Source organism: Sorex fumeus, unplaced genomic scaffold (genome assembly GCF_029834395.1).
Source record: "Sorex fumeus unplaced genomic scaffold, SorFum_2.1 ptg000101l, whole genome shotgun sequence".
NCBI lineage: Eukaryota > Metazoa > Chordata > Mammalia > Eulipotyphla > Soricidae > Sorex > Sorex fumeus.
The window spans coordinates 51896-67934 of NW_026606158.1; the positions used below are offsets into that span (position 1 = coordinate 51896).

At 58.0% G+C, this 16039-nt stretch overlaps 1 protein-coding gene across 1 annotated transcript in view; it reads left to right on the top strand.

Moving 5' to 3' along the window:
- Positions 1-15370, top strand: part of CLSTN3 (calsyntenin 3) — a 36478-nt gene extending 21108 nt beyond the window's left edge. The window contains exons 13-18 of the mRNA XM_056134733.1: positions 5421-5647; positions 5886-6056; positions 6786-6931; positions 7011-7146; positions 14784-14986; positions 15206-15370. Of these exons, the coding sequence (XP_055990708.1) occupies positions 5421-5647; positions 5886-6056; positions 6786-6931; positions 7011-7146; positions 14784-14986; positions 15206-15346 (1024 nt within the window). The 3' untranslated portion in view covers positions 15347-15370. The remainder of the gene's footprint in view (positions 1-5420; positions 5648-5885; positions 6057-6785; positions 6932-7010; positions 7147-14783; positions 14987-15205) is intronic.
- The last annotated feature ends 669 nt before the right edge of the window (positions 15371-16039 follow it).

Consider the following 16039-nt stretch of genomic DNA (forward strand, 5'->3'; position numbering starts at 1 on the left):
CGCGTGCAAGGCAAGCTTCCTACCTACTGTGCTACTGCTCTGGCCCTTCGGATATAGGTTCTTACCTCAGTCCTTGCTGATTCTTTGATCCCATCCCACCCCCCACCCCCCAATCTGTGTTTGTTTGGGTCTCTGTTCATTGAAGCTGGAGTTCTGCTGCTTTTCTGTTCAATACATGTTCCCAGAGTGATAGCACAGTGGGTAGGGCATTTGCCTTGCACGCGGCTGACCCAGGTTCGATTCCTCCATCCCTCTCGGAGAGCCCGGCAAGCTACCGAGAGTATCCCGCCTGCATGGCAGAGCCTGGCAAGCTGCCCGTGACGTATTCGATATGCCAAAACCAGTAACAACAAATCTGACAATGGAGACGTTACTGGTGCCCGCTCGAGCAAATCGATGAACAACGTGACGACAGTGCTACAGTGCTACATGTTCCTGGAAGGTGTTTTGATTTTTCCCTCTGTTTTTGGCCACACCTAGTGATGCCCAGGAGCTACTCCTCGGTCTGTGCTCAGGGCTCACTTCTGACAGTGCTCAGTGGGAACCGTATGTGGACTGAACCGGGGCCAGCTGCGTTCATGGCAAGCACGGCCCTTATGGTTTTGTCTTAGTTTCTAACCTCTTCCTTAGGGAGTCAGTGAACTCCTCGTGCTGATCCCAGACAGATGATTCCCACGTCCCCCTCAACCCCCGCAAGTTGTCCTATTTCCACAGCTTTTCTGTACCCACTTGCTTGTGCGAACTTCATCCAGAGGGTCTCCTGCATCTCTGGTCAGTGATCAAAAGCTGAAATATTGAGCACCTCTTCCCTTCCCCCTGCGTTATTTTTATTATTATTTTTTTGCTTTTTTGGTCACACCTGGCAATGCACAGGGGTTACTCCTGGCTCTGCACTCAGGAGTCACTCCTGGCGCTGCTCAGGGGACCCGATGGGATGCTGGGAATCGAACCCGGGTTGGCCGCATGCAAGGCAAACGCCCTACCCGCTGTGCTATCTCTCCAGCCCCTGCATTATTTATTTATTTATTGCTTTTTGGGTCAGAGCCGCGATGCACAGGGCTTACTCCTGGCTCATGCACTCAGGAATTACTCCTGGGGAACCATATGTGATGTTGGAACTCGAACCCAGATCGGCCACGTGCAAGGCAAATACCCTACCCGCTGTGCTATCGCTCCAGCCCACCTGCATTATTTCTTTACTTTTTTTTGGTGATTGTGGGGGACACTCAGAAGTGCCTGGGGGTTCCTCCTGGCTCTGCACTCAGGAATTACTCCTGGTGGTGCTCAGGGGGACCCTCTGAGATGCTGGGGATCGAACCTGGGTTGGCCGCATGCAAGGCAGATGCCCTGCTCTGGCCCCTGCGCGTTCCATTTCTGCAACGGTCTTCCTGTCCTTGCACTCACGCAGGCTCCAGACCTCAGAGTCAGCCCTCCTCCCCCCACCCCATCCCCCACCAGAGGCCAGGCTGCCTTGTCCTGCTTCTATGCCAATGTCTAGCGTCTCTCTGTCCTTCTCCTCCCTCCCAATCTACTGCTACCATTCAACCCCAGATCTTTGGTTGGTTGTTGTTTTGGGTCACACCTGGCTCTGCACTCAGGAATCACTCCTGGTGGTGCTCAGGGGACCCTATGGGATGCAGGGGCTTGAACCCGGGTCGGCTGCGTGCAAGGCAAACTCCCTCCCTGCTGTACTGTTGCTTCGGCCCTCTAGATCTCTTTTTGTTTTTTAGTATGTGTGTGGGGGAAACATATCTAGCAATGCTCAGGGATTCTTCCTGGAGCTACATGTATTCAGGGGTCACTCCTGGTGGGGCTTGCACTACCCTCTACAGGTCCGGTGATCAAACCCATGTTGATCATGAGCAAAGCCAGCACCCTCTCCACTGTCCTATCCTGGTCATCCTACCCCACCCCTGAACCCCTTATCTTATTGTTACCTCTTATCTGGCCACCGGCATGGCCTCCCAGCCCACTGACCACTCCACAGCGCTCTCACTTCAGTTCTTGGGTCACCCTAAGGCTCAGTGAGTGATCTCTAGTCTGAATTGTTACCTACACCCCAACAATGACAGTGTCCGTGGTTTCTTTCTACCTGCTGTGTGCGCAAAACTATCTCCAAAAGCCCTCTGCTGGGGCCCCCGCTTGCCTTTTCTGCCTTGTGTCCCTCTGCTGCACTGGGTGTGTGTCCACGCTAGGACAGGCAGCAAGGCTCCATGGCATGCCATGATGAGCTCTCAGCTGGGGTTGGAGTGATAGCACAGTGGTAGGGCGTTTGCCTTGCACGTGGCTAACTCGGGTTCGATTCCCAGCATCCTATATGGTCTCCCGAGCACCGCTAGGAGTAATTCCTGAGTGCAGAGCCAGGAGGAACCCTTGTGCATCGCCGGCTGTGACCCAAAAAGAAAAAAAAAAGACGAACTCAGAGGCTCTGCTGTCCCTTGCGGATGCCCTGTCCCCATCCTTGGTTTGTGCGCTTTGTCCTTGCTTTGTGCGTGTGTCTGATCTCTCTAGACCATTGCTTTTGGGTTGGGCCGAGGTAGCCCTCCCTATCCCCACTTCCCTTGTGTTCCCCACTTTGTGGCCCCCCCTGATGCTATGTGGGAGTGTTTCCCCAGAGATGGTTGGAGCTGAGCGCCTTAGGATTCAGGGACACGGCAAGTCTTGGTGTCAGTTACGTGGGGGTCATCTTTGGGGTCTCATCGCCTCCCTCGGGGCTCCAGCTGGCAATCACGTACCATGCGTGTTCAGGAGCACCCCCCCTCCCCCGGTCCTTCCCAGAGGACCTTCTATCAGCACATGTCATGTTCCCTGAATCCTATTTGCGACTTTGGGATGACTGAGTCCTTTGTGAAGACACTGGTTCCCAGAGGTGCTTCTTTTTTTTTTTTTTCCTTTTTGGGTCACACCCGGCGATGCTCAGGGATTACTCCTGGCTCTGCACTCAGGAATTACTCCTGGTGGTGCTCGGGGGACCCTAGGGGATGCTAGGGATCAAACCTGGGTTGGACGCATGCAGGACAAACTGTGCTATTGCTCCAGTCCCCCGGAAGTGCTTTTTAAGAAATCGTTGTCCTGGTTGCAAACCACACCCATTGTCCTCCCATTGTTCATCGATTTGCTCGAGCGGGACCAGTAACGTCTCCATTGTGAGAATTGTTGTTACTGTTTTTGGCATATTGAATATGCCACGGGGAGCTTGCCAGGCTCTGCCGTGTGGGCGGGGTACTCTCAGTAGCTTGCCAGGCCCTCTGAGAGGGGCGGAGGAATCGAAGCTGGGTCGGCCGTGTGCAGTTTTCCTAAGGAATTCCTATTCTAGGGTTTTCCATTGTTGAATAACGCCCCCAATATGTAGCTCTGGCGTATCGATAATCCTGGCTCTGCCTGGGAAAATACAGTAGTGTTTCATTCCTCTGGTATGAATCAGTCAAAATCACGTCTGGCGTTGAACATGGGTGGTATGTTTCTAATTCTACCTTTGGAACTGCCGAATAGGAATATGCTTCAAAGTGTTCCCCCCCCGCCCCCTCCCCCACACACACCCGGCCAGGCTCAGGGTTTTCTCCTGACTCTATGCTCAGGGATCACTCCTAGCGAACTTGAGTGTTGGGGATCGAACCCAGGCCAGATGTGTACAAGGCAAAAGCCTGACCTGCTCTGGGCCCTTTGCATTTGAGTTCTTTGAGGTTATTTTTGCCGGGTTATCCCTGTTGGGGCTGGAGCAATAGCACAGCGGGTAGGGCGTTTGCCTTGCAAGCGGCCGACCCGGGTTCGATTCCTTCGTTTCTCTCAGAGAGTCCGGCAAGCTACTGAGAATATCCCGCCCGTATGGCAGAGCCTGGCAAGCTCCCTGTGGCGTATTCAATATGCCAAAACACACAATGGAGACATTACTGGTGCCAGCTCGAGCAAATCGATGAAAAACGGGAGAACAGTGTTACAGTTGCTAATGGCAGTACCCTCAGATGGCATTTGTATGGAATCAGTAGCAATTCTGATGGTTCACGGCTTCCTCTTTTATTCATATATATATATGTATGTATGGGTCGGGGCGATAGCACAGTGGTAGGGCGTTTGCCTTGCACGCAGCCAACATGGCCGACCCGAGTTCGATTCCTCCGCCCCTCTCGGAGAGCCTGGCAAGCTACCGAGAGTATCTCGCCCACACGGCAGAGCCTGGCAAGCTACCCGTGATGTATTCGATATGCCAAACACAGTAACAACAAGTCTCATGATGAAGACATTACTGGGCCCGCTCGAACAAATCGATGAACAATGGGAGGACCGTGATATGTATGTATACACACACACGCACACACACACACACACACACACACACAAACATATATATAACAACACAGGGCAACACACACACACATATATAAAACAACACAGGGCAAAACATTTCGCACACCAAAAGCCCAGATAGTTTAGTGGATGGGTGGAGGGTGGTGTCAGCTGTGTCTGGCTTGGCACCCGGTGACTCCACCCTGGCTCGGCTGAGTTCTCCAGTGACAGCTGGCGCTGGCACTAAGGTCAGCTGGGCTCCTGGGCATGGAGAGTAGCTCATGATGTTCTGATGACAAAAGCGTGTCCTGCCGATGAGCGTCTCTCTCTCTCTCTTTTTTTTGCTTTTTGGGTCACACCTGGCAATGCACAGGGTGGTTACTCCTGGCTCTGCACTCAGGAATTACTCCTGGCGGTGCTCAGGGGACCCTATGGGATGCTGGGAATTGAACCCAGCTCGGTCGCATGCAAGGCAAACGCCCTCCCCACTGTGCTATCGCTCCAGCCCCCAATGTGCGCCTCTAACCTGGAAAGGAACTCAGGGAGGACGGGACACGGACACTGGGCTCATGTCCACCCACAGTACTGGACGTTTTCCTTAGCGTGCTTACCCCAGATAGTTTACTGAACAAATTACAAACAGAGCTTCCGGTGTGTGTATACAGATCTGAGTAAATGCTGTTTAATGGATGCTCAGGCTGAGCACTGATAACTGATAACTTTTTTCTTTTCTTTTCTTTTCTTTCCTTTCCCTCCCCCCACCCCATTCTCTTCATGTTTTGGGTCACCCTTGGGTGTGCTCAGGGCTTACTTCTGGCTCTGTGTTCAGGGATCACTCCTGGCAGGGCTCAGGGGACCATAACCCGGATTGAACCTGGGTCGTCTGTGTGCAAGGCAAGGGCCTTCCCCCCTGGACTTCTCTTCCGACCTCCCTCCCTGGAAAGGGGGCTCCCTCCAGCTTTCTCCTGGGGGCCGGTGCTGAGAGATGGTCTCTTCCCCCCCTCACCCTTCCTTCATCTTGCCTGACGCTGGGGGTGGGGGGAATTAGTGTCCAGGTAGAGGCCCAGGGAGATGAAGCGTGATCTAGAGGAATGGGGTTGTTGGGGTCACTAGCTGCCTCCTATTCCCCCCGCCAGGTGTTTCAGCGAAGAGTCCTGTGTCTCCATCCCCGAGGTGGAGGGCTACGTGGTGGTCCTTCAGCCGGACGCCCCCCAGATCCTGCTGAGTGGCACGGCACACTTTGCCCGCCCCGCTGCGGACTTTGAGGCACCCGAGGGGGTCCCCTTGTACCCCGATCTTCAGATCACGTGCTCCATTTCTCACCAGGTGGAGGCCAAAAAGGACGAGAGTTGGCAGGGCACAGGTGAGGAGGGGGCGAGAGCTAGGGGTCTGGAGAAGGGGTGTTGGGGGACATGGGGGGTCGAGAGCCACTTCCTCCTTCTGCTCTGGTGCCACTGGACCCTCAGTGTCCAGGACATCAGAGGCAGCAGGAGGCCAGTGGGCCCCGAGGTGATGTGTGTGGGGGGGGGTGGGAAAGGGGGAGGGGGAGGGGTGGCCAAGGGGCATGGCTGCCTGACCCGGCTCTCCCCTTCCCTGCCTAGTGACGGACACCCGCATGTCAGACGAGATTGTGCACAACCTGGACGGCTGTGAGATCTCCCTGGTGGGGGATGACCTGGACCCCGAGTGGGAGGGTCTTCTCCTGGATGCCGCATCCTGGCAGCAGCGGGGGCTGGAGCTTACCAACACCTCGGCTTACCTCACCATTTCCGGTCAGCAGACACCCCCAGCTGGGAGATGCAGTTGGGGCCCCAGGGGTCCCAAGGTGGCCAACCCGGGGCCTCCTGCAGGGAAACGGGCTGGTGGCCTCAGGAAGAGCTTCAGGGCCCCAGTGACCTCTGCTCCTGCTCAGCCCTGCCGCCAGACTCGTCACCTCCTCCACCTCCCTAATTGAGTGGCGCTTTTTTAAGTGCTCATTGTTGAGAACAGCAGGCAGATCCGGCGGGTAGGGCGTTTGCCTTGCACGTGGCTGACCTGGGTTCGATTCCCAGCATCCCATAGGGTCCTCTGAGCACTGCCAGGAGTAATTCCTGAGTGCAGAGCCAGGAGTAAAGCCCTGAGCATTGCGGGGTATGACCCCAAAGAAGGAAAAAAAAGCCAGCTTGCAGGCGGGAGAAATATACAGCGCTTGCCGGCACGTGGGTGACTCAGGTTCCATCCCAGCATCCCCAGAGGCTCCCTGAGCACTGCCAGGAGTGATCCCTGAACGCAGAGCCAGGAGTAAGCCCTGAGCACCACCAGGTGTAGCCCCAAAGCACCAAGGAGAGGAAAAGAAAGTCTGTTCCCTCAGGGACCCGTTAAGGGCACACCTGAGAATCAGGGTGGGCGGAGGGGCCGATCTGGGCTCCCGCCCGGGGGCTTTCTGCCTGCGGGTGCGGGGTTGGGCTGGGGGCACCCAGGAGGGGGTCCCTGGCCCACCCGCTGTCCCGGCCCGCCCGCAGGCGTGGAGAGCATCACGGTGTACGAGGAGATCCTGCGCCAGGTGCGCTACCGGCTGCGGCCCGGGGCCGCCCTGTACGCGCGGAAGCTGCGTCTGTCCTGCTCGGAGATGAACGGGCGCTACTCCAGCAACGAGTTCCTGGTGGAGGTGCGGAGGCGCCGGGGTGGGTGGGCGCGGCCGGGCGCGGGACCGGGGCGCGGGGGCAACCTGTGGCCTCTCTGCGCAGGTCAACGTGCTGCACAGCGTGAACCGCGTCGCGCACCCCAGCCACGTGCTCAACTCCCAGCAGTTCCTGCACCGCGGCCACCAGCCGCCCCCGGAGATGGCCGGACACAGCCTGGCCAGCTCGCACCGGAACTCCAGTACGTGGGGCTGGACGGGGCAGTGGGCGGGAGGAACGCGGTGGGGGTGGGCTGGGCGCCGGCGTCGTCCTCTTCCTCCTCCAGTGGGGTGACCTGCTCCTGCGGGTACCCGGCTTCTTTGCCTTCCTGAATCGTTCTTCTTCCACTTCGTTAAGGACCAGAGCCAGGGGTCACCCTGGGGGCCACTAGTGTGTGTGCATGTGCTTGTGTGCGTGTGCTTGTGTGCGTGTGCTTGTGTGTGTGTGCTTGTGTGTGCATGTGTATGCGGGTGTGCGTGTGTGTGCTTGTGTGTGCCCGTGTGCCTGTATGCATGTGTGTTCGGGTGTCTGTGTGCTTGTGTGTGCATGTGTGCCTGTGTATGCGGGGGTGTGTGCATGTGCACACGTGTGCCTGTGTGAATGCATGTGTGCAGATGTGTGTGCATGCATGTGTGTGTACATGTGTGCGTGTGTGCATGTGTATGTGGGTGGGTGCGGGTGGGTGTGCATGCATGCATGTGTGTATGCATGTGTGTGCATGCGTATGTGAGCGTGTGTGCATGCATGTATGCATGTGTACGCGGGTGTGTGTGCATGTGTGGGTGTGTGCACATGTGTGCCTGTGTGAATGCATGTGTGCAGGTGTGTGCATGCATGTGTGCGTACATGTGTGCGTGTGTGCGGGTGTGCATGTATGCATGTGTGTGCATGCATGTGTGTGAGCGTGTGTGCATGTGTATGCAGGTGTGTGTGCATGTGTGGGTGTATGCACGTGTGTCCATTCATGTGTACCTGTGTGCATGCATGTGTGTACATGTGTGTGTGCATGCATGCATGTGTGAGCATGTGTGCATGCGTGTGCATGTGTACGCGTGTGTGTGTGCATGTGTGGGTGTGTGCACACGTGTGCCTGTGTGAATGCATGTGTGCAGGTGTGTGTGCATGCATGTGTGTGTGCGCATGTGTATGCGGGTGTGTGCAGGTGGGTGTGCATGCCTGTGTGCATGCCTGTGTGTTTAAGTGTGCGTGTGTATGTGTGCCTGTGTGCATGTGTATGCGGATGTGTGTGCATGTGTGGGTTTATGCACATGTGTGCATTCATGTGTGTGCCTGTGTGAATGCATGTGTGTGGGTGTGTGTGCGTGCATGTGTGTACGTGTGTGCGCACGCATGCGAGTGTATGCATGCATGTGTGTGTACACGTGTGTGCTTGCATGTGTATGCGGGTGTATGCAGGTGGGTGTGCGTGCATGTGTGTGCATGCCTGCGTGCATGCCTGTGTGCATAAGTGTGCGTGTGTATGCGTGTGTGTGAGCGTGTGTGCATGCATGTGTGCATGTGTGCATGTGTATGCAGGTATATGTGCATGTGTGGGTGTGTGCACGTGTGTGCATGCATGTATGTGCCTGCGTGAATGCATGTGTGCGGGTGTGTATGTCCCTAGTGTCCCTGCTGCCCTTGCCCAACAATCGCAAATGGGCCCTGCAGCCAGGCCTCGCCTGCAGCAAGTGTTTACTAAGCACCTACTGTGTACCAGCACTCCTAAAGCACGATCAGGAGGGATCACAGGGCAGACACCAGCCCATGTGGCTGTGCAAGTCTGTAAGCCGTAAGACTGTTTCAGAAGGAAACTTCTCTCCTCCCACTGACCTTTAGAGGCGTCTCATGTCCTGGTTCTGGCCCTTTTCCAGTTGGGAAGTGCCTTTTTTGTTTTTGTTTCGGAGCCATACCTGGCTTACAGTGCTTGGGGCTTGCTCTGGGCTCCACGCTCAGGGCCCACTCAGGGATCCCTATGTGGCGCTGGGGATCTCACGCCACAGCTGCTTGCAAGGCAGGCGCCCTCCCCGTTGTCCTGCCTTTCCAGCCCCCCCAAAGCATTTATTTGTTTACCCGTTGGCTGTGGCTTGCTTTTGGCCTAGTTCGGCATTGCCCAGTGTCTATCTCCACTTGTCAGAGTTGACTTTGCGTCTTTGCGTAAGGTCTTGTTGACTAAACTGAGATGCTCTTCGTTTATGGGACTGTCTGTGTTTAAGTCACGCTCTCAGCCTCTTCCCACCCAACCCCAAAGTATCATCCTCCCTCCCACCCTCAAAAGGCACAGACTGACACCTTATTATTTTTTTTTCCTTTTTGGGTCATACCCAGCAATGCTCAGGGGTTATTCCTGGCTCTGCACTCAGGAATTCCTTTGGGTCACAGCCAGTGATGCTCAGGGCTTATTCCTAGCTCTGCACTCAGGAATTACTTCTGCCGGTGCTGGGGGACCATATGGGATGCCGGAGATCGAACCCTGGTTACCGGTGTGCAGGGCAACTGCCCTACCCGCTGTGCTATCGCTCCAGCCCAGTGGCACCTTTTGGCAAACCTCAGAAGATGTCTCATAGACTAGAAAGGTAATTCCCATGGGATCCCAGAAGAAGGCATCCCTAGGGGCCGGAGAGCTAGGACAGCCAGTAGAGTACAACTTGCCTTGCACACCACGGACCTGGGTTTTGTCCCCGGAATCCTGTATGTTCCCTGAGCACTGCCAAGAGGGATTCCTGTGCGTAGAGCCAGGAGTAACCACTGAGCACTGCCAGGTGTGCCCCAAAAAACAAAACAAAACAAACAAAACTAAAACAAAACAAAACAAGAGCCCGGGAGTTCCTGCTCTGTGAGTCCTAACCTGACAATGCAGACAGACGGCAATTTCCACTCGTCATTACCAACAAACAGTGACCGATGCTAGAATAGTCCCCTCCAACAGCGAGGAAATAGAGGCCCAGAGAGGTTGAGTGCTTCGTCCAAGAACACACAGCTAGAAAGTGTCGAATTCTGGCAGCAGGATTCCAGACTCTTCCGTGCTTTAGAGTGACGTGGGTCCCTCGGACTGAGGCTGGCTCCCCTGAGCTGCTGGGGTTCAGTCTGTGCCCCTTCTCTTCCATAGTATTCCACTGCTCTTGTCTCCTGAACCCCGGGACCAGCTCCCCTCCGCCCAACTCTCTCCAAGAGCAGTGGCAGAGACCTTTGAAAGTCCAAAGGGGCTGGAGAGATAGTCCAGTGGGTAGGGCGCTTGCCCGGCACACAACCCATCCCAGTTCCAACCCCAACACTGCATAGGGTCCCCTGAGCACTGACAAGTGATCCTGGAGCACAGAGCCAGGAACAGTCCCTGAGCACCGCAGGGCATGACCCAGCACCACCCCACCACTACCGCCACCACCAAAAGGAAGAGTGCTTTGTGTGAGGGACTTTGAACAATCGAGTGGAAGTGGGGCTTAGGAATGGGTCTAGAGCACCCCTCAATGATCGCGGTTGAAAGAGTGTGCAGACGTCTTTTGCCATAGGTGTGTGTGTGTGTGTATGTGTGTGTGTGTGTATGTGTGTGTGTGAGTGGTCGTGGCTTGGGCTGGAGCAATAGCACAGTGGGAAGGGCATTTGCCCTTGCATGTGGCCGACCAGGGTTCGATTTCTGGCATTCCATATGGTCCCCCGAGCTCCGCCAGGAGTAGTTCCTGAGTGCAGAGCCAGGAGTAACCCCTGTATATCGCTGGCTGTCACCCACCCAAAACAAAAAAACAAACATAAAAACCAGAACAGGGAGGAGAGAGGACAAGAATGTTGGCAGCAGGGGGAAGGAGGGTACAAGATCAGCTCACAGGGGGCCGGAGCAGTAGCACAGCGGGGAAGGCGTCAACCTGGGTTCAATCCCCAGCATCCCATGTGGTCCCTTGAGCACTGCCAGGAGCAAAGCCAAAGCCAGGAGTACAGGAGTAACCCCTGAACATCACTGGGTGTGATCCAAAAAGCAAAAAAAAAAAAAAAAAAAAAAAAAAGGTGACGCAGCGATTCGGCTAGGGTGAGACCCAGAACTCGCTCACAGCCCGATCTGCCGGTTCCTCAGGCGAGTCTGTGCAGGGGCGCCCAGTGTGCCAGAGAGGGCTTGAGGGCTTAGAGTAGCTTCTCTGGAGGCTTCTGGTCAGAGACTGGGGTGGTCAGCCTGGGCCTTAGAATTCCAAGGCCGTTCCAGGCTCTCCTGACCCCCGGAGCACAAACTGCTGTCCCTTCCCCTTGCCCTGTGAAGTCCTTGGAGGCCTGTTAATGAATTAGATCAAATGACTCAGATCAAGTGTGTCACAATGTCTTCAGACAATTTGATTTGGGGCAGCGGCTCAATCTGAATCTGCCACCCCCGCTCCGGGGCCTCCTGGCTCCCCCAGGACCCAGGGGCCACTCCCGTATGTCTGCTGGGGTATGCTCTGGGTTGGGGGGTCACTGATTCTGGACCCCAGAGGTTCCATGCATCTGAGGCAGTTTTGACTTGGCATTGACCCTAGAGCAAGTCCACTCCCCGCTGGGCTCTGTGCGCTCCCAGGGCTGTCTTCTGGGGGGCAGTGGCACCTAGGTCTTGGCCACTGGCACGCAGCAGGAAGGGACTGCTTCCTGCAGATGGGCAGAAAGGCAGCCTTGTTCCGGCCTGCCCGCCTCCTGCCTCTGGCCCCAGGCCCTTGAGCAACAGCCGTGCGGTGTCCACTGAGGAGTGGCCCCAAGTGGGCTATGGGTCGGGTCACGCTGGGGACCCACTTGGGAGAAAGCCACGAGGGCGGCCCCGGAGGTGTGTGGCCGGAAGCCTGCCCATCGGGCCGGCACTCTCCCCGCACCTGGGCGGGTGGTGGCAGGGTGCTTGCCGCGCTGCTGGGGGCCTGGGGTCACGCCTGTGCTTTGGGGGTGCGCTTAGCTGGGTGTCTCCGCTCTGCTCGGACATGTGAGTTTTAGAGGCTGTGGATAAATTTGGGGGCTGGGAGACCTAGGTAGGTGTGGGGGAAAGGGGAGAGAAAGGGAGGGAGAGACAAGGAGGGGGAGAGAGAGAGAGGGAGGGAGGGAGAGAGAAGGAGGGAGGGAGAGGAGGGAGAGAGAGGGAGGGAAGAGGGAGAGAGAGAAGGAGGGGGAGAGAGAGGGAGGGAGACAGGGACAGTGAAGGAGGGGGGAGAGGAAGGGAGAGAGAAGGAGAGAGAGAGACAGGAGAGGGAGGAAGAGAGGAGAGGGAGGGAGAGAGGGAGAGAGAGAAGAATACAGAGATTGGGAGAGAGAAGAAGAGAGAGAGGAGAGGGAAGGAGGGTGGGAGAGAGGGAGACAGAGATTGGGAGGGAAAAGGAGAGAGAGATTGGGAGGGAAGGGTACAGGAGTGTGAGCCACTGTGGGCAGACATACACTCGCGCACACAAACACACGCACGCACGCGCACACACGCACGCACAAACACGCACGCGCGCACACTTGGCTGAACCTGGTGCCCTCATGTTGGGTGCTGTGGCTCAGCTGCCCGCGCGGGCGCTGAACCTGGGGCTGCGCCTGGGGGCCTCCTGCGGGCACCTGCTGACCCTGTGGCTCTGGGCCCTGCTCTTCCTTCTGCTGCTGCCAGTCCGTGCGTTCTTGCTGGGCGCCAGGATGCTGGGCCGGGTGGTGCAGTGGGCGGCGCACTGCGCCTGGGTCTACGGGGTCTACGGGGTCCTGCAGGCGGCGGCCTGCGGGGCGCAGCTGGCCCGGGGAGGGGTGCTGGCGCCCGTCCGGCTCTCTTGCTTCCTGCTGGACAGCCTGACCCGCCTCTGGGTGCTGGAGCGCGGCGAGTGGGCGGCGCGGTGGCTGGTGCGCGCCGGGGCGCGGGCGGGCACTGGCCTGGCCGGGGTGCAGGGTGTGGCCACCGTGGTCCAGCTGGGCGTCCACACGCTCTTCCTGGGCCTGTCCCTGTGCGCGCACGTCTGCTTTGCGGCCATCAGCTCCAAGGTCCATGTGCGGGTACACGCGCCCTTCCTCGTCTCGCTGCCCCTGCGGGTGCACGCGCCCCTCAACCTGGGCATCAAAGTGCGGGTGCCCGGCCCGGCGCCCGCCAGGGTCCAGGGGCAGGTGGGCGCACCTCAGCGGGAGAGCGTGGAAGAGCGGAAAGCCCCGAAGCCCCCCGAGAGCCCCGCGCCCCAGAGGAGGAGGAGGTCGCTGAACAGAAGCGAGCTCAGTCCCTGGGGTGAGTGGGGGGGCGGTTCCCTGACTTGGGGGGCTGTCCCCCCACTTCCTCCTATGTGGGCACAGGACCTCCTTCGGGCAGTACTGCCAGGCAGACGCCCTTCTCTCTCTCTCTCTCCTCCCTTCCTCCCTCCCTCCCTCCCTCCCTCCCTCCCTCCCTCCCTCCCTCCCTCCCTCCCTTCTTCCTTCCTTCCTTCCTTCCTTCCTTCCTTCCTTCCTTCCTTCCTTCTCTTTCCCTTCCTTCCTTCCTTCCTTCCTTCCTTCCTTCCTTCCTTTCTTTTTCCCTCCCTCCTTCCCTCCCTCCCTCCCTCCCTCCCTTCCTTCCTTCCTTCCTTCCTTCCTTCTCTTTCCCTTCCTTCCTTCCTTCCTTCCTTCCTTCCTTCCTTCCTTCCTTCCTTCCTTCCCTCCCTCCTTCCTCCTTCCCTCTTTCTTTCTTTCTTTCTTTCTTTCTTTCTTTCTTTCTTTTCTTTCTTTTCTTCCTTCCTTCCTTTTTCCCTCCCTCCCTCCCTCCCTCCCTCCCTTCCTTCCTTTCCTTCTTTCTTTCTCTCTACCTCCCTCCCTCTCTCTCTCTTTCTTTCCTTTCTCTCTCTCTCTCTCTCTCTCTTTCTTTTTTTCTTTCTTTCTCTGTGCCAGGGATCAGAACCAGGGTTGCAGGGGCAGACACATAGCACAGGGCGAAAGGCACTTGCTTTGCACTCAGCTGACCCCGGATCCATCCCCGGCACCAGCACAGAGCCAGGACTAGCTCTGGAACCTTCTGCAAGAGTGTAGCTCCCAGTCTCAAAATGAAACAAATGGAGGAAAGCAAAACAATGGAAGGCCTCCAGAAAGCCAAGTTTGTGATTTGGGTGTGTGTGTGTGGGGGGGGGGGGGGCGAAGCAGGGAGCTTTGCCCACACCTGGTGATGCTCAGGGCTGACTCCTGACTCGGTGCTCAGGGATCACTCCTGGCAGGGCCAGGGATCGAACCCAGGTCAGCTGTGTGCAAGGCCAACTCCCTACCCGCTCTTCTATCTCTCTCCAGCCCCTTACATGCCAAGCGTTTTAATTTTTGGTGAAGCAAGATAGTTTGCATTAGGACGTATTCAGAAAGATGTGAGGGGAGAAAAAGGGAGAAAGACGCAAGTCCGTGTTTGAGAGAGATAGCACAGCGGGTAGAGCGTTTGCCTTGCACGCAGCCGACCCAGGTTCGATCCCCGGCATCCCATATGGTCCTCCAAACACTGCTAGGAGTAATTCTTGAGTGCAAAGCCGGGAGTGAACTTGGGCTTCCCCGGGGTGGAGATAGAAACACAGAGACAAGCAAGCGAGGTTCGTGTCCCAGGGAGAAGACGGGCTGGAGGCCTCAGAGCAGAGCTTCCGTCTCTCAGCTCCTTCCTGCCGGGCACTTGAGGGCCACGGGCATTTGCTTCTGTGCTCGGGCATCTCCTTCCTCCTCCCGGCTGTGGGTGCCTGGGAGGTGCAGGCAGAGGGATGGGGCAGAGACCGTCCTGACCCTCCATCCTGAGAACTTGGGGCTGGGACCTCTTCTCCGGCTGAGGACTGACCCCCCCATCCCCCAACTTGGGGGCTGGAGACCAGGCCCGTCTGCCCCTCTCCTCTCTCTGCCTCGGGGGGCCCTTCTGCCGCCGCCCCCCCTCACCGCTGTCTCTGTCCCCCGCAGTGGTCCCCAGCGCGGCCACCCTCATCATCGTGGTGTGCGTCGGCTTCCTGGTGCTCATGGTGGTCCTGGGCCTGGTGCGGATTCACTCTCTTCACCGCCGTGTGGCGGGTAGCGCCGGGCCCCCGGGGGCTGCCAGCGACCCCAAGGACCCCGACCTTTTCTGGGATGACTCTGCTCTGACCATTATCGTCAACCCCATGGAGGTGCGTGACCCCGGGGGGCAGTGGGGGGCGGTGGGAGGTGACACCACCAGGCCTGGCAGAAGGTTCTAGAATGAGCTTGTGGGGGGTGGGGTGGGGAGACAGGGGGAGGGTCAGGAAGGAGGAAGAAGGGAAGGAGGAAGGTCTGGGCTGTCGGGAAGTGGAGAGCAGCCAAGGGGACGTGGGGTGACAGTTCGACTGAGCCCCTTCCCCGTGCCTCAGTCCTACCAGGGCCGGCAGGCCTGCGGGGCTCGGGCTGCGGGGTCCCAGCAGGAGGACGAGGACAGCAGTGACTCGGAGGCCGCTGACTCCCCCAGCAGCGACGAGAGACGCATCATCGAGACCCCCCCTCACCGTTACTAAACCCGCCCCCCTCACCTCCCCAGCCCTCCCTGCATAGAGGGAACGAGAGACACCCCAGCAGAGAGACCGGGATGCCACCAGCTGGGGAGTTCTTGGTCTCGTGTGAACCCCAGGGGGCTCCCCTGGATGGATCCAGTCCCCCGCCCCCCGCCTCCAGCCACCCCAGCCCGGGGAGGGGCGGAGGGCGAGACTCTGCCTCTGGCCCCCACCCCTGCTTGGCAGTCACCCCTTAGCACCCCGGCAAGACACTAACCACACACTCACTATATGGGGGGGGGTCAGTAGCAGGGGCGGGAGGGGCCAAGAGTGGGCTGGAAGGGGGCCCCCGTGGCACTGACCTTCCTCTGTCCACACCCACGCCTCTTCCTGCCCCCCCCCAGTGGCCCCTTCCTGCTTCTCTGTGACCCTCCCTGCCCCTCTTTCCACTTCACTCCGGGGACCCCCGCTCCTGCCTCGCGCCCACTTCCCTGCCTTGGCTGTCCCTCTGTCCCCCCCTGGCCACCCTCCCCCGAGGTCCTTTCGTGAGGGTGGGAGCGGGCGGGCCCCCCGGTGTAGTATATATAATGTATATTTTTTCATGCTGGCGTGGGCGCAGCTCACAGCCGTGCGTGCGTGTGTTTGCCTGCGCGCGCGTGGGTGCGTGTGTGTGCGTGTGTGTGCGCGTGTGCGTGTGTGTGAGACATCGTCACGTCC